The 27,385-nt window shown below is 43.3% G+C and overlaps 5 protein-coding genes across 8 annotated transcripts in view; 4 read left to right on the top strand and 1 right to left on the bottom strand.

Annotated features, from left to right (window-relative positions):
* LOC119550445 (protein king tubby) overlaps positions 1-14,358 on the top strand; it is a 28,740-nt gene extending 14,382 nt beyond the window's left edge. The window contains exons 1-6 of one of the 2 annotated variants that reach the window (XM_037859120.1): positions 11,286-11,393; positions 11,478-11,751; positions 12,314-12,778; positions 12,835-13,025; positions 13,164-13,301; positions 13,361-14,358. In XM_037859120.1, the coding sequence (XP_037715048.1) occupies positions 11,487-11,751; positions 12,314-12,778; positions 12,835-13,025; positions 13,164-13,301; positions 13,361-13,630 (1,329 nt within the window). In that variant the 5' untranslated portion in view covers positions 11,286-11,393; positions 11,478-11,486 and the 3' untranslated portion in view covers positions 13,631-14,358. Of the gene's footprint in view, positions 1-11,285; positions 11,394-11,477; positions 11,752-12,313; positions 12,779-12,834; positions 13,026-13,163; positions 13,302-13,360 lie in introns of those variants that run through there. The other variant, XM_037859119.1, reaches the window with a different exon arrangement.
* LOC119550443 (glycerophosphocholine phosphodiesterase GPCPD1) lies at positions 8,242-10,551 on the top strand. Its single transcript, XM_037859118.1, has one exon. It carries the CDS (start codon positions 8,441-8,443, stop codon positions 10,481-10,483), a length of 2,043 nt encoding a protein of 680 aa, XP_037715046.1. The 5' UTR covers positions 8,242-8,440; the 3' UTR covers positions 10,484-10,551.
* Positions 14,359-20,028: 5,670 nt separating the features above from the next.
* Positions 20,029-24,636, bottom strand: LOC119550489 (protein O-mannosyl-transferase Tmtc3). 3 transcript variants are annotated; one of them, XM_037859180.1, is made up of 5 exons: positions 24,528-24,545; positions 23,502-23,586; positions 22,022-23,246; positions 21,177-21,958; positions 20,029-21,114 (listed from the first exon to the last, which is right to left on the bottom strand). In XM_037859180.1, the coding sequence occupies exons 3-5, from the start codon at positions 23,130-23,132 to the stop codon at positions 20,230-20,232; spliced, it is 2,778 nt and encodes a 925-aa protein (XP_037715108.1). In that variant the 5' UTR covers positions 23,133-23,246; positions 23,502-23,586; positions 24,528-24,545; the 3' UTR covers positions 20,029-20,229. The 3 variants fall into 3 exon arrangements, with proteins under 3 accessions (XP_037715108.1, XP_037715105.1, XP_037715106.1); XM_037859177.1 differs by lacking the exon at positions 23,502-23,586 and having other exon boundaries at positions 24,528-24,636; XM_037859178.1 differs by lacking the exon at positions 24,528-24,545 and having other exon boundaries at positions 23,502-23,665.
* Positions 24,637-24,692: 56 nt separating this feature from the next.
* Positions 24,693-25,464, top strand: LOC119550490 (protein mago nashi). The gene is made up of 2 exons (XM_037859181.1): positions 24,693-25,072; positions 25,134-25,464. Exons 1-2 carry the CDS (start codon positions 24,812-24,814, stop codon positions 25,314-25,316), a joined length of 444 nt encoding a protein of 147 aa, XP_037715109.1. The 5' UTR covers positions 24,693-24,811; the 3' UTR covers positions 25,317-25,464.
* Positions 25,465-25,847: 383 nt separating this feature from the next.
* Positions 25,848-26,472, top strand: LOC119549717 (myb-like protein H). The gene is made up of 2 exons (XM_037857951.1): positions 25,848-25,988; positions 26,051-26,472. Exon 2 carries the CDS (start codon positions 26,059-26,061, stop codon positions 26,470-26,472), a length of 414 nt encoding a protein of 137 aa, XP_037713879.1. The 5' UTR covers positions 25,848-25,988; positions 26,051-26,058.
* Positions 26,473-27,385: the final 913 nt, after the last annotated feature.

Below are 27,385 nucleotides of genomic sequence, written 5' to 3'. Positions count from 1 at the left end.
ACCATTAAGAAGTTTATGTCATAACTTTCACGCTGTCGGTTTTTATTTTAGTTTCTTGAGACAACTTTAAGCAACCTACCTATACAGAGCAACCCTCAACTGAATACATTCCCCACATGGTATTTATCTTTTCCTACTCCACCGCAAAAGTCTCTTGCCATTTGTCACTTGCTTTTCGCAGCAACTTTGTTTATATTCCGCACAGTCTTGTCACCTTAAGGAACTTAGCACAGAGACCCCAAAAGAGGTTCCCAAATCCCATGCCAGGACCTCACCTCCGTTAACCTCACGCAAAAACTTTAGCTCCAGAAAAACATTTTTGCTATGCAACAGGAATATCTTGAGCCCAGATTTTGCAGTCATTTTTGTGAAAGTAAATTTATCTAGCAAAAAAAAAAAAGGAAGAAGAGCAGAAGTAATATCTCGTAAGTAGCAAATAAAAATGTGAGAATGTCGGGAACAGAAGGAGGATTTCCATATTGAGGACGGGGGAATAAAAACGAAAACCGAATAACTCTGCCAATAGACCACGACCAGCAGAGCTCGAAAAACTTAACTGTGGAATTGAGCAGGATGTGTGGGGCGATGCTCGTCCTTCGTATGTATTATTTGCCAGGACATGGAGAGATGCAAGGCACGTCTGCGTGTGTACGTTTGCCCCATTTAATGTGCCCACATAACGAGAGTCCTTAAAATGCCGCAGTTTTCGGGGACTTTAAACTGGAAATGCTCATTCGCCATTTACTTAAAAAAACGAGGTGGTTGCAAAAGGTGGGCGGGGCGGGGGTCAGGGGGCGTGGCGGATGGTTAAACGATGAAACAAAAGACCTGGCTGCAATTTCGGCTGAATACCTTAGAGAATTTCTGCACTTTTTTAAGGTCTTTCAACGGCTTCGTGGTCAACATTTTTGTTCGAACAATGGCTTACACTTTCATTAATTAAAATAATTTTTCTTTTCGGCTACTTTTTCGCAACTTAAGCTTATTCCAGTTGAGCTTCAAACTTTGTAAAGCTGTAAAAACTACTGAATCGCTGAATCGTTGCCTGGCCAAGAACAAAGCAAAACTTTTTTTCTTAGCAATAAAAATATTTTTGTAACCATTTGCAACTGTGTGCAATGGGTGAAACTAAAACTTTTTCAATTTTGCATTTCTATTCGCATTTCTATATGCGCAACATAAGCAAAACTTGTGTGTATACATTCGATATAGAAATATGGTTTTGGTTTTTAATGTTTCACGCAAGAATATCCCTCCAGAGAAATGGCACTCATTTTTTATAACTGCTCGTTACCTTCGTGTTCACCACCGCGGCAACTTACAATTATTGGAAAAAGAAGGGAGGAGAGTGAAAGTTGGTCTGGAGTTAACAATGCGTGAAATAATTGGAAAATGTGGCTTTTATTAAGTTGTTAATTTCCAGGGAAAGTTTTTCTTTTCCTTGTTATTTTATAAGCACATTTACTCCAGATTATTTAAGGTTTGAACAAGATTGGTGGACTCTTTAAGTTAATTACTCGAATTATTCCACATTTGTGCTACCTGCATGAATAAAGGAGAAGGCCAGGTCCATTAATATTTGGATTGCCAGCACCTTCGGCTTTATACTCCTGTCTTATCCCTATACATGTACCTCTTTGCAAACAGCCATCGGCCAGAAAGCGCATAGTATGAAGGAAAGTCTATAATTACACTGGGGAAAAGTACGCATTTTCCTTTTCGTTTTGATTTTTACAAGCATTTTATCCAACTCTGTTTGTTTGACCTGCTTGTTTAAACTTTCGATAGCTCTTCCCTCTAATTATTTAAATTATAATAAATAAGTAAAAAATAACATATATATAATATTTAAGCTCTAAAAAAATCTTACTATCACTCTTTTATATGGTAGATTTATGTGTGCAACAAATGTATTAAGAAACATTTAGGATTTAGACGCTGCTAAGTTTAGGCGGTATTAAAGTTTCAGTTTAAATTACTCATACGACAAGTATGCCCATTCATAAACTTATAGTTTAATATTGATTTTATTGTAATTACTTATAAAAAAAGGATGAGCTAAATAACAAGTGTTTTGTGGAAATCTATGCTACTTAGATAAAAATTATTGATTGGTCAAGGCCAACAGTACGTATGAGTAATAAACTTAAAAGCAAATGAGCATATATATATCTTAGATATATCATAGCACAGATGTGGGAAAAGATGATATTCCCAATTTGATATTTAAAGGTAAATATACAAAAGTAATTTATAAATTATTCCCAGTGTACATCCAATGTACTTTCATGTGGTCTTCGTATTCATATTCCCGTGGCAACAATAGCCAGGCAACCAATTCAGTCGTCGCCACCTGCCAACTCTTTGTGTTTGCCCCGCGCAAACAATTCTCGCCGAGCGCCCGCCGGGGAATGCGGTGCATGTGGATCCTGGGAACCGGGAGCCGGGCTCCGTGGGACACACGGATGGAGGTCCTGGCAGGCGGACACATGGACACGGTGCCATCTGATTTGACCTTTCCACGGGACGTGGGCTGCCGGCTGTTTGCTCAATGTCCCGGTGCAGGTGCAGGTGCAGGAGCGTGAACAGGACTTGCCACACTGGAGGGGCAGGTGGCAGGTGGCATGGAGCCTTGGCGCTAACGAGTGAAGTCATGGACTCTCTGCCTGTCAGCCCTCTCCCCTCCATGCGGACACATACCTTCCGACACCCACAAATATGTGGAACAAAGGATTGGAGGCGCCGCAGGCTATGTTACTTTGACTTCATGGCACAGTGGCTCAGGCTTCGTTTACATTAAGTTGAAAACTCAATAGAAGTACAGAAAATATATCTTTAAGTTACACAATCGTACACTGGCACACATAATGATCTGTTTTTAAGAAAATGTGTGTAAAGTTTATGAGTCGATGGACATGAGAATCGAACACAATTGTTGGTTTAAGGCAGCGGTCAGAAGAGCTCTGCTTGGCCTCTGCCGACACACGTACAGCGTATAACAGCAGTCATCGAACACAAATCGATAGGACCGATTAAAGAAAATGTTGTCTTATAAACTTTTACATATTTTCGCAAAGTATTTAAAATACATTTATTAACATTGGCTTAAGATTTTCATCTGACTTAATGATACCCACAAACAATACCAATTGTTTCTTGGGCTAAAAACCTCTGGTGTTTTCCTGGAATTTAACTTAAAAATCTTAGATAAAAGTTCCTAAGTAGAACTTTTATAAATTTATTATATTTCCAGTGTACTTAGTGTGTAGCCCAAGGTGTCATCGCGATTGTTTTCTATTCCTTTCACTTGTTCAGTCACTTGCCCCTTGTCACACACTCTCAGCTAAACTCACACATGCACACAGGGCCGCAGTCAATGTCGTTTGTTGTTGGCTTTTGTTGATATTCTTGTTATTGTTCGGAATTCGCCAACAAAAGGACGGGCATGCAAAGGGAGGAATTACACTAAAAACGTAACTAATTTGCGCCCGAGGATCTCACGCGTCTCAAATGTGTTTTGTGACAGGACTTTGGGTCCTTAAGTGGCTTTGTCGAGACTCGGAAACTTTGTCAGCGGGCTTGTGGCAAAGGAATTTGCACTTGTCAGACCCCCAAAGACGGAAATCAAAGTACTTGGCTGCCACATCGAGCCAAGGAGGAGCAAAAATATGTGCCAAGGGGTCGAAAGGACGGAGACTTGGAGAACCGCAGCAATTTTCTTGTTCCCATTTGTTGCTTTGCCTGCGGTTTTCCGACACACAGATGCCAACTCGCACAAAGGAAGCCTCAGATGCCAGTTGGTTACATGCAATCCTAGGCAGGATGGTCATTAGATGTGGAACAATGTATTGGATCTTAAAGATTCGAAGCCAATAAATGGATACCCAATATATCCTTTATTTGAATTTGAAGTAAAGCAGCTTAATAAATTTAAATACGTTCATATTTATTATATATCGTATATTCCGCATGTTAAATAAGCAACATAAATGTTCAAAGCATAAGTTCAAAAGCTTTTTAGGTATTTATTTTCAAAATTTGCAGGCTTCGATCCTTTTTTTCAATATTATATTAACTTCATAACTTTTATAATGTCTTAATTCCATATTTCAACCGAAAAACTGAGTTGTGTATAACCAATAATTATGTATCAATGTACAAATATCCCTAAAAATACTTATGTAATTTGAACATAGGTTTCTTTTTTCTTTCCTCCCAAATACCAATGATTCAAGGGATCACGAAATTAACTTGTTCCTTAGTCAAGCCGGAAATTAAATTCACCTGACCTTAAACACACAAGCTCAAAGCTAAAACGAACAAAAAAGCGTAGAGCAAAACATGCTCATTATATTTTTATTACAACCCCATATTGAGCAGCATGTTCAGCCATGTGTTAATCTATTTACAAAAACCACATAGAAAGTAAAACATACATGACTGTGCAAAATGAATGTTGAATAGCAATCAAAAGCTGCCAACTTTCACCGCCGGAAGTCGGCCATCGCAAAATTTCATGTGCATTTTTGTCCTCTTTGCAGTCTAAACTTTATTTCAATTTACGCTTCGTCGGCCTGGATCAACTAGTCAAATTTATTTATTTTATTTCGCACGTTAAATTTTTAAGTTTCTCTGGGAAATGAGAAATGACTAACCGCAAAGTAAATTTTCCGTTTCACTCTGCAAAAGAACCGCTTGGTGATGGACTGCTGTTGAAAACTTGTATTGCCGCAAATGGTAGAGCATTTTGTTATGCAGCCAAATCCTTGAGCCAATGTCCGCAAGCTCTTTATCACAGTTTGGGAACACATTTAACCGAAACCGACCCACATCCTCCAGTTTGCGATTGGGATTGTGTCTCCATTGTGAGGAGAACAATGCGAACATGACACGCCCGACATGGTCATGGCTTATGGCTTAATGAAGCGAGCACGTAAATGAATGTCAATATGGCCAAAACCAACAAGGGCAGCTGTGGCAACAAATAACCGGATGGAGTGGCATAGTGGGAGGTCAAAGGCAAGGGGCAAGTGGTGTTGATGCCCCTCGTAATAGTTGCCACGCAGCTTTGACACCGTAGCCCCCGCTCTCTCCAGGGGTTAATGGCCGGATCGGGGAGATGGAGATAGCCGGGCTATATCTATTCCCTGTTGGCCAGCCTGAAAATTGATGAGCATTCTTCCAGGCCATCGGTAATTCGATTTGGCGTGCGTGCGTGAATATAGTTGGGCCAGCAAGTCCTCCAGTTGGACAGCCCTTGCCAAATTCTATTCTAAGTTTTGAAAAATTAGAGCGATTCACACTCGCTTCATCAAGCCTGTGTTGTACAGTCGGAGAAACATATATTTCTTAATTGAAAATTTCAAGTTATTGCCTTAAATTGCTAACTTTGTTTTTTGGCTTTCGTCGTTTTACACACGGGGCGTATGAGTGATAATTTATATGGGCGTCCCCAAAAAGTATGCTATACAAAGTACTTACTTTAATCAAAAGTACAATTAATATTAAATAGGGATTTTTTTTGTAGCCTAGTGCTACTTTGAATGGCAAATTATACTTCTACGAGAGCAAAACGCATGAGTATACATGTACTTTGTACATTTTTAGTGCTCTTAAATGCTGTATTTTTCAGATATTTTAAAATTATAAAAGGCTAAAAAATTAAAATTTTATTTTTTCTTTAAATCTTTTATTCAACAAGTATGCTCAGAGATAAACTAACAGAAAAATATAATTTTGATTTTCCGATAATGGTGTCGGCGGGATTGTTGCTTTTTTTGGAGTACTTTATTTACTTTATTTTTTTCATTACTTACTTATCAAGTATGTATATAAAATAAATAAATTCACGTATGTTTAGTAGGTCCTTAGAAATTTTAAAAAAGGAACCACAAAAAGAAGTTTTTTGCCAAAAAAAAGCCATAACCCCTAACACAACGCGTTAGTTTGCTCACGTGGCGTATGAGTGATGACCTCAAAAAGTATGCTACACAAACATCAGTTAGCTAAGTGTAAAATTAAGTACCAGGTTTTTAGATACTTTTAATGGCTAAAAATATTTTTATTTTTAAAATTCAATTTTAAGATAATAGCATTTATTAGTTCTCTGTGAAATGCTAATAAATCAATGTTTTAAAGGCTTCTTGATTTTATTTCCCCACTGTACTTACCCCAAGTTCGAAATGGATTTCGCAATTTTTGGGCGTGTATTAGTTGCCTTTCGGCTTTTTGGCATGCGGAAGCTCACTTAAGCCGCTGTAATACGTGCATATAATCCTTTATGCCAAAACACATCGGCAGCCAGCAGCGAGTCCTTGCCAACTCAAGAGCTGTATGATGGTGATGGGGTTGATTTGCTTGTCCTGGCCGTTGTCGTATTTGCAAACAACAAACAAGAGGCGGCAACAAAAAAGCCACAATACTTGTACATTGTGATTCTGGGCTGTTTGGCTTGCTGACGCTCTCAATTTCCTTGTTATGCGAACGGGGCGTATGAGTAATCATTTTATTACGCGACCCCAGAAAGCAAGTCGCACTGCGAATATCAGTTGCCAACACATGTTGACCTTTCTGCAATGTACTTGTGTGTGTGTGTGTTGGATGTTCTTTGTGCGACCCCAACATTACGTATACGCAAATTTGTCTGGCCCCAAATTAAAATAAATGCTCTAAGCATGCCCAAAAAGTTGCTGAGAAACATTTGCACATTTCCTCGTTTACGACACTCGTCCTCCCAAAGTCGTATATTTTCGTTAATTCGACTTCCCGCCTAATATGAGTTTTGGTGCGAAATTGAAAAATAACAAAACCATATGATTAGGTATTAAACGAGGGCTTATGGCTCAAGAATATGAACTTTATGGTGATTTTTGGAGTGTTCCTAAGACGCATATCTTTTAATTGGTGAGCCACAAAGATTTATAGTGCTTGAGATGATAATATAATAATTATCCTATTCATTATAATTATTTTAATGGTTTCTTTTAAGTTAAGGAAATGCCTTAAACGTTACTATTCGATTTAAAGACTTATAGTGCTTGAGATAATAATATAATAATTATCATTATAATTATTTTAATGGTTTCTTTTAAGTTAAGGAATTGCCTCAAACACTACTATTCAATAAATTTTTATAAATTTAGTGGGTAGACAAAGGCATACAGATTAAGAGTTTTGTAGGTTTTCTCAAGACGAATATCTTTCAATTAATGAGCCACAAAGATGTACAGCACTTGAGATAATAATATAATATTGTTATTTATTCAAACTAAATTAATGGCATGCTGGCATTTTCTTAGCCTGCAACCTTAAATTAAAATAATGAAATGACTGGGTCGTAAACTTCTAAGCAGATACGCCTGATAACCATATGGCATAATAAAACCTAATGCCTTGCATCATTGACTGCCTCATCGGCTAGCAGCTAAACTTTAAGCATTCGCTGCTTTATAGTTGTTATTTATGTGGGGCCATAAACGGTGTTCCACTTCGAGTTCCCATGTTTCCCCGCCCAACCAGCCCACCGGATCTCCCAAGGCGACGTCACTCGTTTTTTACCCGCTCTGCATTTCCCCCACGGCTTCCTGTACGTGTTCGCTGCTTGAGTTTTCCTTGGCAGCCAACTGATTTCAAATTTTCACATAATCGCATTTTCCCCTATACTCGTAGAGAAAAAGAGAGAAGACCAAAAAATAAAGGGGGACACCTAGTGAACGTGCCCAGGGAGAGTAGATACCTTTGAGATGCGGCCAGCAATTGAAGGAGCTGCAAATCACGGTGGGAAAATGGAACCCCAAGCCACATAATATTTGTATTATTTCAGAGCCACCTCTGCTCTACCCACTCGAAAGCAAAACAAAACGTTACGAAATTCGTAATTGAGCGAAGCGGATAAATTACACGGACGTTGACAAACTTTCACCATGTAAATTGCTCGACTGGGGGTCAGCCACCACATAAGGGGAGCTCTGATTTCTGGTCTTCCATTCTATCCCATGCCACCCCATGCCACCCTATACCATCTCCATGCCATTTCAATACCATACCGAATCCACCCATTGAAGGTGAAGCTTTTGCGCAATACACGAAATCAAATTCATTTAAACTGGCACCGCTGATGACGATGACGTAGGCACCACCCCAAAGCTTTCGGATCTGAATCCGTATCTGTATCTGTATCTCAAACTATATATATATATGTATCTGCAACTGTAAGTGCACGAGTCTGGGGCACACGTGCATGAACAGAACGGGTTTGACCGCCGGCCAGACGAGACCGTGTTCCCATTCGCGCAGAGACTTTGATAGCGTGGACTTCTTATCGTCGCGACCACTTCAAGATGTGGCCAGTGTCATAAATCTCGAGGCAGTTATACCGATTGGTGGTCGAAATTCCAAAGCCCCAGTCCCAGTTGTACCGCGATCGCCGTGGAGCGCAGACATGTCGGTGTCCTGGTCGAAGACTTTCGTGGCCCTCACCGTCGCCTGGCTGAGCACCCTGTGCCTGCTGCCCGTGGCCACCTTCTGCGACACCTCCTACTACGAGAAGTACTATGCGGCCCGTCGCTATGTGCCCCTCAAGCGGAATGCCCCGCTGCTCTTCAACTTCACCCTAACCCTGCCGGATGCAGAGCAATTGGCCTCCTTCGAGCGACCCGCCCTGGTGGGCAACCTGCCGGGATTGGGCTCGTGGCAGGCGGGTCAGGCGGTGCTCCTAAATCGCACTGCCGCCCATAATGTGTGGACGGGCTCTGTGGAGATACCGCAGAACAGCAGCGTGGAGTATCGCTACTTTGCCGCCACCGTTGGCCAGCGTGGAGCCGTGCAAATCCGCCGCTGGGAGTCCCATGTCCAGGCCAGGACCTTCAACACCACCAAGTTCCATGGCAATCGCAGCGATGAGTTTGGACTGATTGGCGGGGAGCGCAGATTGTCGCGTGGTTGGCTCCAGGACTCTGGCAGCATCCTGCAGCTGAAGGTGTTCCACCAGGCTCTCAGTTTGGAGGAGCAGCCAGCGGATGTGGGACGTGGAAAGCTGCGCTTGCGATTGCAGCCCGTGGATCCAAAGACCCTTTCGCCCATCCTCAGTTCCGCACGTGCCAGTGTGGAGTATGTGCGAATGTCCTACGGGGATAGTAAACTCAGGGTGCCGCCGGAGTACGGGGTGCCCTACGCCGCCGGCGACATCCTCATGTTCCACGTGAGCCTGGAGCAGCTGGAGCGAGTGGCCTATGTGGTGGAAGTGTATGCAGAGGAGGCGGAGGAGGGCCTGGTCCGCCTGCTGGGCTATTCGCATGTGCAACCCACCTCCTTCTCCGGCAGCGAGGGCAAGGTCTCCGTGGACCTCATCTCGCCGCTCTGGCAGCGCGTGGTGGGCAGTCTGCAGCTGGAGTACCTACTCATCCGTCCCATGGAGAAGGATGGCTTCGATCTGCGCACCAGCTTTGTCCATTACTGGCGCACCAACTGGACAGCCCTGGAGATTGGCCACCGTGGGCTGGGCAAATCCCTGACGGTGACCACGAATGCGGCTCCACTGATCGAGAACACGGTGGCCTCCATGCTGGCCTCCGCCGAGATGGGTGCCGATCTCGTAGAGTTCGATGTACAACTGACCAGCGACCTGGTGCCCATCATCCACCATGACTTCTCCATACGCGTCTGCATCGACTCCAAGACGCCGACCAGCCGGGCTGACCTGACGGAGGTGCTGCTGAAGGACATATCGTATGAGCAGCTGAAGGATTTGAAGACCTACCAAATAGTGGGCAACAAGATAGTCGAGTATCCGGCGCACAACAATGTGGAGCCGCCGGAGCAGCGACTCTTTCCCACCCTGCAGGACTTCTTCGAGCGGGTGAATCAGACCACGGGATTCGACATCGAGATCAAGTGGCCGCAGCAGAAGGCGGATGGATCGTACGAGAGTGTCCAGACGCTGGACAAGAACCTCTTCGCGGATCGCATCCTGGCGGTGGTGCGGCGATATGGTTGCGGGCGGCTCAATGTGATCAAGAGCTTCGACGCCGACTTGTGCTCCCTGCTGCGCTTTAAGCAGCACATGTATCCGGTGCTCTTCCTGTCCAGCAGCAAGGAGAACTCCTTCACCGATCCGCGGACCAGCACCGTGGAGCAGAGCGTCAACTTTGCCCAGGCCATCGATCTGGGTGGCGTTTCCCCTAACGCTGTCTTTGTCAAGGCGAGTCCGGGACTGGTCCAAAGGGCCAGGGATCAGGTGCCCATCGTCCTGCTCTGGGGATCAGACCTCAAGGATCGCGACTCTATCGACTGGTTCCTGCAGCAGGGACCCACTGGGGTCATCTACGACCGGCTGGATCTCTGGCTGGGCGCCAACAGGACGAGTGCCTTTGGGGCGGAGCAGGATCTGCCCGGCTACTTCCAGCTACAATGCGATCCGGCGCCCAAGGAGCGCGAGGTCAATGCCACCATCGAGAGCATCCTGAGTAACGTTAACTTCCTGTAGTCCCAGATTTCTGTAGCGATATATACTACATGCAATAAACGATCTAGAAAGGACATATCTCGGTATATTTCTATGTAATATATTTATTTATTATATAAAAATATTTGTAATAGAGATTAATGGGGCCATTCCTAAGCTTCAAAGTATTACAATTGAAATATATCTACTGATGGGTTTTTTCAATTGTCTCAGTTTCAAAATTAAATATTAAGAACATAAAACCATGTAGTAAAAATGAACTTGTTGGTTTTACACTAAGATTCCCACCTCTTTTGTGTCCTGTAAGCGAAGAGAATAAGAGAAGCCATTAAACTCAGGATATTTCCCTTGATTTATATGCGCATTTTCAGCGCAACTTTTGACAGAAGCGGCTTTGTTTTTGCGCTGATAAACATGAACGTGAACTTGAAATTTAAATCTTTAATGAAATCATTGCCATCAACATCAACCGCTGTCCCACATGTCATTCGTCGGGCGTTCGTACCCACTTCCATTTGCATTGAGTGGGTTTGTCGGTGGGTAGTGGGTAGTGGGCGGTACGTAGTGGGCGGTGGATGGGGATGATGGATCAGCTTGGTGCTCTTTTTTCCCCCCTTCGGCATGATGCTGGGCCAATTACCTGCAGAGCGATTTGCTGCTTTTTCCGGCGGGGATTGGGGGTATCCATGCATATGCAAATATTCGGGCATTTATTGCGGTCATTTATCCGCTCCGTGGGTGTAAATTCTGTTTAGCAAATTTGTTGCAACTTGAAACTGGGCCGCCTAATTGGATTTTCAGAAATTCGCTTGCAAATTGCTTAGAATCGCTTAGAGAATCACAATATAACAGCGATTATGCCGCAACAAACATGTTTATCAGTTTGAAATCGTAATGATTTGATTTATTATCCTCCATATTACCTTAGGTGGTTCGTAATCTACGTAATCTTTGAGTGATTTAGATTTGAAGTAGCGTAAACAATATTTATTGTACGGGTTTTCTTTGCTTGCAGCGCCAGCTGATGGAGGCCTACATCCGGCAGAAGAGGGCCTCGCCGGGAATGGTCCAGGCCAGTGATCTGCAGATCAACCGACCGATGTCTGGAATGCGGAGCAACAGTCGGGAGCTGCACGCCTACGATGGCCCGATGCAGTTCATCAGCTCACCCCAGAATCCTGACCAGATACTGACCAACGGCAGTCCCGGTGGCATCGCTCCGGTTGCCATCAACACCAGTCGCAACCACTCGAACAACATGCGCAGCCTGAGCACCATCAACCAGGAGGGTAAGTGGCCGCACACTCGAAGAAAAGGTATTGCACTTTGATATACAAACATATGCACTTTGTTCTTAAGCGCTAACATTTAAATATTTCAATCTATTTAAGTACTTGTGAAGTAAAATAATTCGAGTAGCGCCAATGAAATAATTTTTGTCTTTGAAATGTATGCGAATTTATTAGTCACAGGGTGACGTTTTAGCCAAACTAAAGGTCGCCTTAGGCCAACACGAAAAATCCCGCGAGGAGGCTTCACTGTACTTCCATATTTTATTTTATGCAATCACCAACAGTAAATCGAAGTCTTGGTCAGCGATCGAAGTGGGGTACCATGCAAGATGCGCTATAACTGGTTGGGAATTATAGCGTAGCCGGACCGGAAAATTTACATGGCAGTCTTTGTTCTGCTTGAATCTATGATAATCTATGCTAACTAGTGCATATTTTTGGGCTTGCAAAATTTAGTAATACTTAAAAAAACTTTAGAAATATAAGATTTTCGTAATATGCATGAAACTTGTATACCGAAGTTTAAATAATTCTGGGATTTTGATTTGCACTCCTACAGCTGATCTTATAGAGGAGATCTCATCGCACGAGCTGGAGGACGAGGAGAGCAGTCCGGTGACGGTGATTGAGCAGCAGCAGCCAGCCTCCCACAGCGCCAACTCGACGCAATCGCAGAAGCCGCATGCCCGCCAGCATTCCTTCAGCGACAACCTGGACGAGGACGACTACACCAATCGCAATGTGGCTGGGGCAGCTCCAGTGCGTCCCGCCGGAATGGCCTCGTCGCCCTACAAGGATGCGACGCTGGACGGCAGCACCAATGGAACGGGGAACGGGGCTGGCGGGGAATCGGAGGGGGATGTCATCGGGAACATCGACCAGTTCGTGATGCAGCCAGCACCGCAGGGAGTCCTCTACAAATGCCGGATCACCCGGGATCGCAAGGGCATGGACCGGGGTCTCTTTCCCATATACTACTTGCACCTGGAACGGGACTACGGCAAGAAGATATTCCTGCTGGGAGGTGGGTTAATGGATACTCCTTCTCCTCTAAAGTCCCCTTAACAATTATTTCCTCAGGTCGCAAACGCAAGAAGAGCAAGACATCCAACTATATAGTCAGCTGCGATCCTACGGACTTGTCCCGCAATGCCGATGGCTTCTGCGGCAAGCTCCGCTCCAATGTCTTTGGCACGTCCTTCACCGTCTTCGACAATGGCAACAAGGAGAGCACGGAGAGTCCTAGACTCGACCTGGCCGTAATCATTTACGTAAGTATGGCCATAGCTTCTTCGAAATTGAAGAAATCGCACCAGTTACAATACTGTATGCATTGAGGCACTGTTACCTAATATCACATAATATTATAAGGCAGTTCGAAAAGTAAACGTAATAATACCTTTTTACAGGACACCAACATCCTGGGATTCAAGGGACCTCGCAACATGACTGTAATACTGCCGGGCATGACTGAGGACGATCAGCGTGTCAAGATTAGTTCAGCGGATCCCAAACAGCAGGGCATTCTCGACCTGTGGAAGATGAAGGTGAGAGGATTAGGATCACAATCACAAATAATCAAATATTAATTAAACCCACTTTACAGAACATGGATAATATTGTTGAGCTGCATAATAAGACGCCGGTGTGGAACGACGAAACGCAGTCGTATGTGCTCAACTTTCATGGACGCGTCACCCAGGCGTCGGTGAAGAACTTTCAGCTGGTCCACGACTCCGACCCCGAGTATATAGTGATGCAGTTCGGTCGCACCTCGGAGGACGTCTTCACCATGGACTATCGCTATCCACTGTGCGCCATGCAGGCCTTTGCCATAGCCCTCAGCAGTTTCGATGGCAAAATAGCCTGCGAGTGAGCTGGCTCGGATCCTCGCGTTGGCCCGCTGCCTTATGTACAGCTAAATTTCTGGAGATCGGCTACATTTCATGCCAGATCATAGTTGCAAATAGTATCGAAAATCTAGTCACTCGAAGAAGCCCGTCATCAATTTAAGTCGGGATCGATAGAACATCGTTGATATAAGATATGTAGTATATACCATTATGTGTCATTTATTCAGAATGTGCTCACCGATTTTATAGGAAATTATTTAGGACAAGTCCTATAACTTTGTAAATCTTAATGTGCCCCCCTAGCTTAGTATAAGTTTACTTGTAAGCGAACAGAGGTAAATATCATATAAGGTTAATATCAATTTTATAATCAGCATATAGCAGCAAATCAATGACGAATGTAAACTATTGAAAATGCGGATACTATTAGTCTGTAAAAGATAACTACTTACTTGTGCTAGGCTCTAAATACATTTAAGCAGCTATAAATCAAAGAATATATTTTCATTGTGTGTGCGGAAAAACATAACATTTTTATTTTTATAAAGTATAACAGAAAATATATTAAGTTTGATGGCCGAATGAATAATATCAGTAAGAACTGCTAATAATAATAAATATTTCTGGGGTTAATCATCTACTGCTGATCGCTATGCGGAGTCTTTAATTTATCACAAAATAATTAATCACGCAGGATTATATACTTTTACGGCAAGTTAAATTTGTAAGGTACGTTTTCATTATATAATTTCCGGAAACAATTTCGAATTCTAAAAAATATATGGTTATTTAAATTACATTTTATGTCTTTTGGCTATGAAATCTCAATTTAGATATATATAATATAAAAAGGTTAATAGTAATTATTCTCTTGTTTGGCACATTCATTTTCATTCTATTTGGCAGTTGACTTTTTGGATTGCTTTCAGGAATTTCGATTCGATTAAATGCAATGAGCGTTATGTAAGTAAAGCTTGTAAAGTATATATATTCTTGATTAGGATAACTAGCCGAACCGATCTAGCTGACCGACTATCTGTATGAAGATAAGATATCGGAAACTATAAGATTTGGGATTTGGCGTGTAGATTCTCGAGCTTCTTGCGCAGCTCATTCACAAAATTATCATAAATGTGCATCCATAATGGGCCCTATCACCCTAGCACTCAACGTATTCAATGACTAAGTCTTCTAAAGTGATATTGTCCTGAATATGAAGCTCGTCAAGTAATAAAAATAAAGTTCGTCTGCACTTTCCAATAGAGTAGTAATGAATATCTTATAGGTTCCATTATCTTCCTGGTTCGGGACATAACGTGATCGCATAATGCAGTAAAGTAAAAAATTGTAAAAAGAATGGTTGCCAACAGCCATTAAAACGTTTAGCCAGGTACACGAAAAATTAGAAACAACTAAGGCTAGGACAATGACTAGCAACGTGGTGTACACAACACGTCGGTAGAGAATGGCTTCGTAGATGTCCTCAAGATCCAAGTGTTTAACTGGGCGATCAACATGATGATGCGGGCCGAGGCAATGACAATGGTGTTCATGTAACTTATTTCCAAGGGCTGGTCGGAACTGCTTTCAGCAGTAAAGCGAGTGATACAGATATAAACTAATTGGACTCCAGCCAATATCTGCACCTGACGCATGCACACCAGATTCTTTAGATCCTGAAATTGCCACTGGTTTTCTCCGTTGAGTTCTTTGTCCTTTGTTTGTACATTGTCCTTCCTAAAAAAGTATACTAGACAGGTATTTACAAGGAATGTTAAGCCGCTGATAAAACCGGGCTGCGTGATGATGGTTTCTTTGTTGATGAAGTTCCAGCCGAATAAAACCAGGGTATAGCCAAGATATTGACCAACTCCAATCCAAATGGAGGTATAACGAACATTGCAGGGCTGGAGCACCTTTGAGGCCCACTTATGCACCTCGATAGTTTGGATGTGAGACAGAACGTTGACCAGTGAGTACATAAATGACAGAAGCAGGATACTTAAGGCACCTCCTTTTGCTAATAAAAAGCTGCTCCCGCGTAATAAAAGAACCACCGAGATGATAGCCTGGCCGGAAAACGCAAGTACCCAGGTTAAACGGCAACCAAAGGTAGGGATGATTGGGAAACTCAGGATGGGAGTCCAGAACAGGTTCCAAGTAACAGCCAACGGCACGAGCAACATAACTTGTTCTATATGCCCGACTCCATCATTCAAAGCCAGCTGTGCACTGAGCGCAGTAAGTCCGTTGAAACTACTTCCTAGTGCCGACAGGAATACAACAACAACCATTCTCCATATATCTTTACGAATCCCGGGTCTCTCTTTCATCGTTATTTCCTCTCCGATGAATATGGTATTGCTACTTGGAGAATTCATTTCTGCAGCCGACACCATGGAACCTGTTGGTTTGTATGACATAAAAAAGGATAACAAATAATTAGGTTGACCCAAACTTTACATGAACAATATTTTTTAGACAAAATGAATGTATTTATATTTTTCTAAGGCATAATCACTATATTTATTATACCCGTTACTCGTAGAGTAAAAGGGTATACTAGAATCGTCGGAAAGTATGTAACAGGCAGAAGGAAGCGGTTCCGACCCCATAAAGTATATATATTCTTGATCAGGATCACTAGCCGAGTCGATCTAGCCATGTCCGTCTGTCCGTCCGTTTCTACGCAAACTAGTCTCTCAGTTTTAAAGCTATCGGGCTGAAACTTTCCCAAAAGTCTTATATCTTTTGCAGGTAGTATATAAGTCGGAACCAGCCGGAACGGACAACTATATCTTATAGCTCCCATAGGAATAATCGGACAACAAAATTTAAAAAAATTATATCTTTGGTGTTTTTTAGCATATAACCTCCTAAGCTTGGAACTAACATTTTTTAATTAGTTTTGAATTTTGAATTGAATTTTATCGAAATCGGACGACTATATCATATAGCTGCCATAGGAACGATCGGAAAATTTGTGGAAAAATAATATGAAATAAATTATAGCTTCGGTGTTTTTCAACATATAACCTCCAACGCTTGGAAATAACATTTTTTAATTAGTTCTGAATTTCGAATTTAATTTTATCAAAATCGGACGACTATATCATATAGCTGTCATAGGAACGATCGGAAAATTGGTAGGAAAATAATATTAAACAAATTATAGCTTCGGTGTTTTTTAACATATAACCTCCTACGCTTGGAAATAACATTTTTTAATTAGTTCTGAATTTTGAACTTAATTTTATCAAAATCGGACGAATATATCATATAGCTGCCATAGGAACGATCGGAAAATTGGTAGGAAAATAATATGAAACAAATTATAGCTTCGGTGTTATTTAACATATAACCTCCTAGGCTTGGAAATAACATTTTTTAATTAGTTCTGAATTTTGAATTTAATTTTATCAAAATCGGACGACTATATCATATAGCTGCCATAGGAACGGTCGGAAAATTGGTAGGAAAATAATATGAAACAAATTATAGCATCGGTGTTTTTTGACATATTATCTTATACTATTGGGAATATCATTTTTTGTGTTTTTTTAATATAATAATTATAGCTGCAAGGGTATATAAGCTTCGGCTTGCCGAAGCTAACTTCCTTTCTTGTTTATCCTGTTGTAAGTAAAAGCTCACTTTTTATACCCGTTACTCGTAGAGTAAAAGGGTATACTAGATTCGTCGAAAAGTATGTAACAGGCAAAAGGAAGCGTTTCCGACCCCATAAAGTATATATATTCTTGATCAGGATCACTAGCCGAGTCGATCTAGCCATGTCCGTCTGTCCGTCTGTCCGTCTGTCCGTCTGTCCGTCTGTCTGTCCGTCCGGATGAACGCTGAGATCTTGGAAACTATGAGAGCTAGGCTATTGAGATTTGGCGTGCAGATTCCTGAGCTTCTTACGCAGCGCAAGTTTGTTTCAGTAGAGTGCCACGCCCACTCTAACGCCCACAAACCGCCCAAAACTGTGGCACTTACAGTTTTGATGCTAGAATAAAAATTTTAACTGAAATGTATTGTTCTCATCAATACCTATCGATTGACTCAAAAAAAAGTTTGCCACGCCCACTTTAACGCCCACAAACCGCCCACAAACTTCAAAAAATCGTAAGTATGAACGTGGATATCTCGGAAACTATCAAAGATAGAGAATCGAGATCTCAGATTTAGATTTTGTAGCTTTGTACGCAGCGCAATTTTGTCACGCGAATATGCCACGCCCACTATAACGCCCACAAACCGCCCAAACCTGTGGCGTCCACAATTGTTATGCTAGATGAAAAATTTTAACTGAAATGTATTGATCTCGTCAATACCTATCGATTGATCCAAAAACAAATTTGCCACGCCCACTCTAACGCCCAGAACACTTAAATCTGTCTACCGCCGGTAGGTGGCGTATTTAAATCTCGCTTTGCTGCTTGCATATCTCCATTTCCCTTTGGTCCCTTAAGCTGAGTAACGGGTATCTGATAGTCTAGGTACTCGACTATAGCGTTCTTCCTTGTTTTAGATTTGCAAAGGGTCAAATCAGTCTACTCTCCGGGTCCTGACGGAGTCCCTGGATGTGTGCTTAGGTATTGCGCTGAGACTTTGTGAAGACCATTGCACAAACTTTTTACTTTATCTTTAGAAACGTGAGATTTCCCACACAGATGGCTGGAGTCGTTTGTAATCCCCTGCTTCAAAAAAAGGTGAGTAAATTGAACGCATGTAATTGCATAGGTATTTCAAAGCTATAAGCTATACCGAAGCGCTTTGGGAACATTACTACGCCCCATTTGCAACACAGTTGAAGGTCCCTTATTTCCACTGATTTATAAAACTTAGGTCAACAACAACCAACCTTTTGGAGTTTACTTCATTTGTGATAAGTGGTTTAAGAAAAAATTGTCAGACTGATGTGGTTTACACTGATTTCAGTAAGGCGTTTGAATCTGTAAGTCACCCTATTCTAGTCCGGAAATTGGACCTTTTGAGATTCCAGGTGATCTTCCTAGGTGGATCTTAAGTTATTTGAATGGCAGGACTCAAATGGTCATTTTTAAAAACTCTTTTTCATCCCTAATCCAAGTTACGTCCGGTGTAACACAAGGAAGTAATCTTGGTCCGCTCCTGCTTACATTGTTTATAAATGACCTTCCTGTAGGCTTAACGAAGTCACGTACGCAGATGACGTAAAGTTGTGCCTGCAATATAATGATCCCGCACAAAGTTTAGCTTTACAATCTGATCTCAATGCATTTCAAAAATGGTGCATGGATAATGAGTTAAATTTAAATGGTTCTAAGAGTAAACTAATGACCATTTTTCGTGTCAGCCCTCAATATTCAACTTATACTTTAGTGGTTGTGTGTTAGAGAGGATAAAGCATGCTGACGAACTTGGAGTCTATATGGATCCTAAACTTAAATTTTCTGATCACATTACTACCATGGTAAATAAAGCCTGGGGCGTGCTTGCATTTATCAAAAGGTGGTCCAAGGTCACAAAAAGACCTTGCTTATTTCATTAGTCCGACCAATTCTTAATACTTGCCTTACGGGGACTTAACTGGGATACAAGCCTAATACTACCATCCTACTCTAGTAGACTACTTCTAATTAACTTACCATCATTAGCTAACCGTAGAACTGTGCTTGGAATTACGTTTATTAGAAATCTTATTCATAGTGATGTGGAGAGTCCCGAGTTACTGAGTCGCCTGCATTTTAATGTGCCAAATAGATTCACTAGAAACTATATTCCTCTAGTATTAAATCATTGTATCTCTAATTATGAAATGCATGAACCTTATAGAGTACTTTGCAATGATTATAATAGACTATATAACCTAATATCTACTACCGACTCATTGCCTATCTTTAAATCAATAATACCATCCTACTTAGTAACTAATTAGTTTTACTTTATGTATCCTGTCTATTCATATTTTGACCTGTATTTTTAATTTTCCATTGTTATATTGTCTTTTTCTTTGTCCGCGATTTCGTTTACTTGCCACATACTCTCGATTTGGAATTGAGCCATCCGAAATTTCCAATAGAATACTGGCCGAAGATCTTTAAAATGCTATGCGTAACAACATCTTCTAAAAGAGGTAGTATTTGGGAGTGATGAAAGACCAATGCATGATTTTAACTAAGTAAAGAAAAGTGAAGAAAAAAACTGAAAAGTGTATCATATTGTTGGTAATAAAAAATTTCAACCAAATTATAGTCAAGGCCACAATATGCTTTTATATGTATCATTTATTTTTAGTACACGTTCTTACGTTATTTCGGTAAATGCAAGACTGCTAGCCCACCACATATAAATTAGATAATCTATTTACAAAAGAAATATTAGTTGCCCCAATGAAAATGGCAGAGGACCGGAAATCCATACACAAAAGATGTATAAATATCTTCAAAATGAGTATATAATCGAAGTATTGGGATAATAACTAAGTACAACGGAATTATGTGGAGTGCACCACTTTTTCACTTTGTGTTATCTTTATCAGACTCCGTATATTTCACAGAATGTGGAACCTTTCGCTCCATCAACCAAACTCTTGTCTTTTTACATGCTTATACTGATCTTTAAGTCGCGCTTACTTCTGCTACGATCGTTTACGCGGCTTGTGCGAGGGTCGATCCTGGGGCAGTTTGAACTCAAGGGGGTCATAGTCCTCGTACGCAAGCTTCCGCTCTGCCGCCGACTCAGGTAACTTGTTGATTTTCTGCAAACGTGCATGAACAATCTGCAAATGCCGACCGATATAGTCCTCGGCGGGTGCCAAGCGCTGGGCGTACTGCAAACAGGCAGCGGCTTTGGCCAGCCTCTTGCGTTCCACGAACACCACGCAGAGGTTATGCAGGCCCTGAGTGTTGTGGGGATCGTAGTGAAGTATGCTTCGATAGCACTTCTCAGCCGCGTCCAGATCCTTCATGTGGTTGATATAAATGTCGCCCAACAAGATCAGACCCTTGACATGCGAGGCATGATGTCGAATCAGCTGATTTAAGAATGGAACCGCATCCAGGGGTCGTTTTGTATCTGCCAGTAGCAGAGCCAAATTAAACAGTGCACTACGGAAGTCTGACTTCAGGTGTATGGCCCTCTTGAAGAACTGCTCAGCCTCATCAAAGCTCGACTCGTCCATGGCCAGCATGCCCAGGTTAAAGTACACCTTCTCGTTCTGATCATCCTTGGCCAATACTTTGTACAGACGGGAGCGGGACACACGGCGCGCCTCCTCGCCACCCAGCTCCTGCAGGAGTATTGCTGAGTTGAGCAATGCCTGTTCGTGGTCTGGGTACAGTTCGATTGCCTTGTTAAAGTACACCTGTGCCTGCTGGCTCTTGCCCTGCTCCAGGAAAACCACTCCCAGATTATAGTATATATCTGCATTCTCGTTGTCGTACAACAGAGCCTGTTCGTACACCTCCTGTGCTTGAGCTGTGCGATTCAGCTTCATAAGGATGTCACCGCGGTTGATGTAAGCCTGTAAGCCATCGAAGTCAAGTGATTAAGTTGATAACCATGTAACAAATCAAGGGCTCTTACCTGAACATAATCACTCCTCATGCTGATAGCCTGGCGATACAGATGGTCAGCTTCCTCTAGTCGCGTTTGATTCTTCGCTATGAGATTCGCTAGATTGATAAACACGTTCAAGTGATTGGGGGCTATGCGCGCATGGTAGCTGACCCCCGGCTTGGCCTGCGGAAACAGAGACTTGGCCTGAACATAAGCCTGCTCCGCTTCGGCATACCTTTTGAGATTATTGAAGGTGCGACCCACATTGATGTGGGCTCCGATGTCATCGGTCTGTATGCGCACAGCCTGCTGGAAGTAGAGCAAGGCCTCTTCAAACTTTCCTTCGTTCTCCAAAGCGTGTCCCACATTGTTGTACAGCTTGGCGTTGCGCTGATTAACATGCACGCCAGACATGAAAAGGGAATACTCTGTTCGCCAGTCTGAGTTGCGTTGATGCGTTTTTAGCGCGTGCGTTAGGAGCAGGATTGCTAGAGTTGCTTGTCCAAAGCGACTCCATCTGAGACTCCCTCGACGCTGAAGCTGCTCGAAGCCGTAGGCCACCAGCAGACAATAGCCCATCGATGGCATGTACAAAATGCGTTCTGCCACCACAAATCCTACGGGAAAGAAGAGATTCGAGGCTGGGAGGAAGGGCAGCACCATCCAGCCGAGGCACATAATGAGCGTCCGCGATTGGGCCAGATTTCGTGTGAAGCAAGCCTTGGCAACCAAGGCTCCTAGACCAAGGAAAGTGAAAATGGTAATCAAGTTCCGTGCATCTGCAAATCCCTGCAGCATCGGGACAGTGCCTGAAAAAGGAGATCAATTAAATTAAAAATATGTTTATTTTAATATGTAAGCATGTTACTCACCCATTGTCCAGTCGCAGCAGAGCATTGAGGGGCAAAGCAGCAGCCAGCAGTTCAGGTAAATGAGGTAGCCGTAGGTAAGTTGCCTCTCGGGCGTATCTGCTGCAGAGGCTGGATTGTCGAACCGCGTGAAGATGGGCAGCTGGGAGCCCATCACATAGACGCGTCCCACCAGAAGGGCCAACGTAATGCCGGCCAGGAATATCAGACGTTTCCATAGCGTCGAAGAGGACCATCGCCGGATGCCCGAGGGATTTGTCAGCTTTGGTGACTGCTGTTCAGTCTGATCCTCGAACAGGCGCAGTACAAAGTGGCAAAGATGCAGCGGCCGCAGTTGATGCACCACGAACAACTCGTAGACCACGCAGATGCCGGCGATGGTGATGCCCTGCTCCTTGCACAGCATGGAGGCCAGCAGGCAACTGCCAAAGCAGGCGAAAAGCGCCAGCCAATTTGTCCGACGAGGGCAGCCCGAGTCGCCGACGGACTTTGCGTAGCTGAGAAAGGCGGCCAGGAAACAAATGGAAGAGAGCAATTCAGCGCGCCCGACGACGCCAGTAACGGCCTCCGTGTGTACTGGGTGCACGGCAAAGAGCAGCGAGGCCACAAAGGCGCATGTGTTGAGCTGGGAGACTGAGGATGAGGATAGGGCCGAGGTAGCATTACTGCCCGACGAGGCACACTGGCGCAGCAGCAGCCGGCAGACCCGACGCCACAGCAGGCACACCGACAAGTGCAGCAGCAGGTTGACGAGGTGATAGCCAAACGGCTCCAGCGCATGCAGCAAGTAGTTGAAGCGGAACGTCAGCACGGTGAGCGGGCGATACGACTTGTGGGACTGCTCCTTTCGCATCGGCGTGCCCCAGAAGTCGTTCAGGAAGACGTTGCGCAGTGGCGTGTGGGGTCTCAGGTCCTTGTTGTCCCTAATCGCACTGATGTCGTCGAAGACCAGGCCGCACTGGGTGCTGTTGTAATAGCAGGCGATGCAGGCAACGCAAATGCACAGGAACTCGAGCAGGTTGCGCTGTGAGGAGCTGGTAGCCCGTTCCCGTTCCCTCGGTGAGGTTGAGGGTGGTGCTTGCTGATGGGTTCCGTGGTTGGGGTTCGTTGACATGTTGACTTCGCGTTACTTCGTGAAAGGTTTCATGTATCCATAATGGGTCGTTCAGGCGGCGAAATGTTGCATGCAGGGTTTTCCCCAGCCACGGTAGGCAGGTCCCTAGATGTCCTGGAAGGAGTGGGGAAATGGGAAAAACATTAGTTGGTTAAGTACACAGGCATGTATTACTTTTTATTGTTTAAAGTATAGGAAGGGCTTTTTTAAGCTATGCTACATATGTATATACATATATGTATATCCAAAAGGAAATTCCCCCCCGAGAAAACAAACTTGTGCAGTAATCTATATGTAAGGTGTTTGCAACTTTTGTGGATACACACCCAACTCCTCTTACTTTCCGTAGTCCCCCCTGGCGTTACTCACCGATTTCCCTCAATTCAAATTGGTTTTAATGACAAACTTTCTACCGCTTTTTATGAGCACTTCAAGTCCTACAAAGAAGCAAAAACTGATTGCGGAAAAAATCAATTAATGCGCAACAAAGTAACTCCTTCCCGGTTACTGTCCTGGTTACCGACTGCTCACACAAAGGCCCGAAGTTAACAAAGTTGTAACCCGCGGCCCGACGGAGCTCCGGATCCGGACTTGGAATACGTACAAGTACAGAGACGGAGAGCACTCCAGAGAGGCGGAGAGCGCGCGCAAGAGATTTGTTTGCATAAACTGTTGTAAATACTGGGGGAACCCGCCGCTCCTGACCGGGACCATTACTAGGCGGGGCATATCGGTGGGCAGGTTGGCAGATGGGCGGATGCCACAATGTTGCACTCAATGTCATCGATTTTCCGGGCGGGCAGTCACAACAAACCACCACCAAGTAAGTGCTCGTAAAGAGCGCAGTCGAAGTAGGAGTAGGAGCCGGAGCAGGAGAGGATTGAATCTCAGCTGAGGGCAACTTTGTTGCACGACCGACTTTTCCCGAAGGACGACTGGGCTGGCACGTGCTCCGTTTAGCGCTTTCCCATTTTCCCGCCACGAGCGGCACATGCGCGCTCCCGCCTCCTTGCACTTTCACTTGCCAGGACGTCGCTCTTGCTGCTCACAGCTCTCCCGCTCTCCGGGCGCAAATTAATGGTCGTGTGTGTTTTTGTAAAATTACTTTGACCGAGATACGGGCGCCGGAGAAGGACATGGCGAAGGATCTGGCGATGGATGCAGGGCGCTGGAGCTGCAGCCGGAGCCGGAGAGCGGAGTGTCCTCTCCCGTTTTGAACAAGGACCGCCATTACAACGGCGGTGGCCTCACACACACGCACACAGTCACAATGGGAGCAAACAAACCCGATTTGCCAACTTTGTTGCAATTTAGCCATAGTTACAATGTTGCGGGGTCAACTGTTCACTAATCTACAATCCGGGCAGTGCCCATGCCATCCTGTCCATCACGTACTTGTTGAGGTAGTTCCATGACCACAAAATTAAGTTACATTTTTATAAAACAGAGCCAGCAGCGACTTGGACTTGGATTGTTGTTGTGTTATCGATACGCCGATAGGCAGCTTCCTCTTCTCCGCCAGCCATTCACAACGAACGCTTATCGATATGCGGCAATAGTTCTATCGTGTGTCTTCCATCTCTGTCGCGTTTTCCGAAAAAAAAAGTGAGGGAAAGAAAAGGAAAACAGCATTTTTCCCGAGAGATTTCCCAAAGAACCATAACAAACAAGGCGCCATCATGTCCACGGAGGACTTCTACTTGCGCTACTACGTCGGCCACAAGGGCAAGTTCGGCCACGAGTTCCTGGAGTTCGAGTTCCGGCCGGACGGCAAGCTGCGGTACGCCAACAATTCCAACTACAAGAACGACACCATGATCCGCAAGGAGGCCTTCGTCCACCAGTCCGTGATGGAGGAGCTGAAGCGGATCATCATCGACTCGGAGATCATGCAGGAGGACGATCTTCCGTGGCCACCACCAGATCGCGTGGGTCGACAGGTGGGTTTTGCGGCTCTCCACAGCAGTGGAGGTAACCTTACTAATCATGCGTCCGTTTTAGGAACTGGAGATCGTCATCGGGGACGAGCACATTTCGTTCACCACTTCCAAAACCGGATCCTTGGTGGACGTCAACCGGTCGAAGGACCCCGAGGGACTGAGGTGCTTCTACTACCTGGTGCAGGATCTCAAGTGCCTGGTCTTCTCACTCATCGGCCTGCACTTCAAGATCAAACCCATATAAGCCATGTTTTCCACCTTAAACATAGCCTATTTATCAAACGCATTGTATTTTGTAATGGAACCTCTACAATACTTGTACTTGTATTAGCTATAACGTCGTACTTTTGTGTACAGTTTACAGTGAATAAAAAAAAAAAATTGAAGAATAATCCTCTCTTTGGAGCAGATACATATTTAACAGTCAATCCTTACGGTTCGGCATGGTTTTTATGTATTGTTCATGATATATAATCAGAATAAAGTTGTTTGTGTACCCAGCAGCTTATGGAATACATAACGTCTAGAGAGGAAATCGAATTTCAACGATTTCACAAGCGCAAAGACCCCAGTCATAAGCAGAAATTCGAGCTGTACTCCAAAAGGGTCCATAAACATAAATGACTGAGAGAATACGAGATGTTTACAATTGCAAACGGATCGCCCCTTTGAAATCATAGCTTAGGAAGCATTATGAGCCAGTGGAGAGAACGCAGCAGCAACCATAACAAATCGCTCGGATTCTTAAGTAAAGTTCAGTACATATATGGTTAGTCTTTTACATATATGCCAGGAAATCGATCAAAACGCTGAGGCGGCTTTTCAAGCCTTGAAAACAGCCAGAGTGGATCTCTTATTTCAGTGCCCAAGAGCAGCTTAAGCAAAGCAGACCCCAATCGTAAACTGTGAAAACTTGGTTCGTACGGCGATCTGCCAGACTTCATAAACAATCCGAAAGAAATCACTTATCCTCCACAGATTTCATCATGAGTGGCTGGGAGCTAAACAACTGGGACTCTCATTACCAAGATGAGTTTGAGGACCAGAACCCATATAATTCCCAGGATCAATACGATTACCAGGACCAGGACGAAGACCCTTATAGCTACTTCGCCAATAACGACTACCAATATAACTCGTATGGCAATGGAAACTACCAAGGCGGAGGTCGCAACAGATCATCCACATCCCAACCCAAGGCATCGAACTCCAAATCGCGCGGATCTCGTGCAGCTCGCGGAAATAATCCATCTACTTCCCAGGGCACTTTACCGCAGACGGCCCATTCCGGTTTAATACAAGTCTCCCATGCATCGACATCTTCGCAACTCTCAAGCCCATCAAAATCAAACGGCAAATCCATTGTCGTAAACATCGTGAACATTAATCATGAATATTAATTTGAATTGATTTCAATAAAATCACTTGTTCAAATGGTGTGAAAAGGTTTAACACCTTATTTTCGCGATATTTTATTTGGAGGCCAGATTTTTGGGGGCTTAGCTCTGGTTTTAAGTATGTGCAATATATTCAAATTACAATTTATTATTATTTCTCTTTTCGTACACAGCTTTGAATCATTTCATAGTAATTGTTGTCGCATTGAAGGAGTCTTAGTAGATGCATTTAATGTAACACAACATTATCAAAATACGATTTGATTAGGGTAGCAGACCAAAAGAACATTTTAAACAAACATAAACGGAATAGTGTGGTATATGAAACAGATGATAGGTCAATCGCCATACAACAGAGACGATACCGACTATCATGAAAAGTGCTGGAAGAGAATGTTCCCAATAACTACAAGCTACTAAAGCAAATATTCTCCGAGGAAGTGGACAACCCGATGTACTTAACTGACTGGCTATATATAACAAGAAAATTGATAAATAAAACTCAGCTTGGATTTGACGAGCATTTAGATTTAATAAACATGTATAATATTATAGTATATACATATATAACAAAAAAAATATTCTTTGTATTATTTCTAAACAAACACAGCCCCACTACAACCCCACTGGAATCTCACTACCAAGTCACACCCCTCTCTCTAATATTTAAAATGGAACTCAATTAAACGGTTAAACTGATCCAAGCTAAAAGTCCCCAGCAACACATAGAATAATGATTATAGCTTTTTACATTAGAAGTCCTCAAATTCAGTTTTTACATACAATATGTATACAAAAAATTGTTGAATTTACCAGAGCCTAACTGTACTGTAAATTTAATAAAAGGGTTGGTTTATATGTGTGTTCGTCGAGGGTTTAAAAATATATAATTTTATTCCTACTATTTAATGGTAGA

The sequence above is a fragment of the Drosophila subpulchrella genome, chromosome 2R (assembly GCF_014743375.2).
Source record: "Drosophila subpulchrella strain 33 F10 #4 breed RU33 chromosome 2R, RU_Dsub_v1.1 Primary Assembly, whole genome shotgun sequence".
Classification (NCBI taxonomy): domain Eukaryota; kingdom Metazoa; phylum Arthropoda; class Insecta; order Diptera; family Drosophilidae; genus Drosophila; species Drosophila subpulchrella.
Note: the sequence above shows the minus strand (reverse complement) of the source record. Positions and strands in the feature narration are given on the sequence as shown.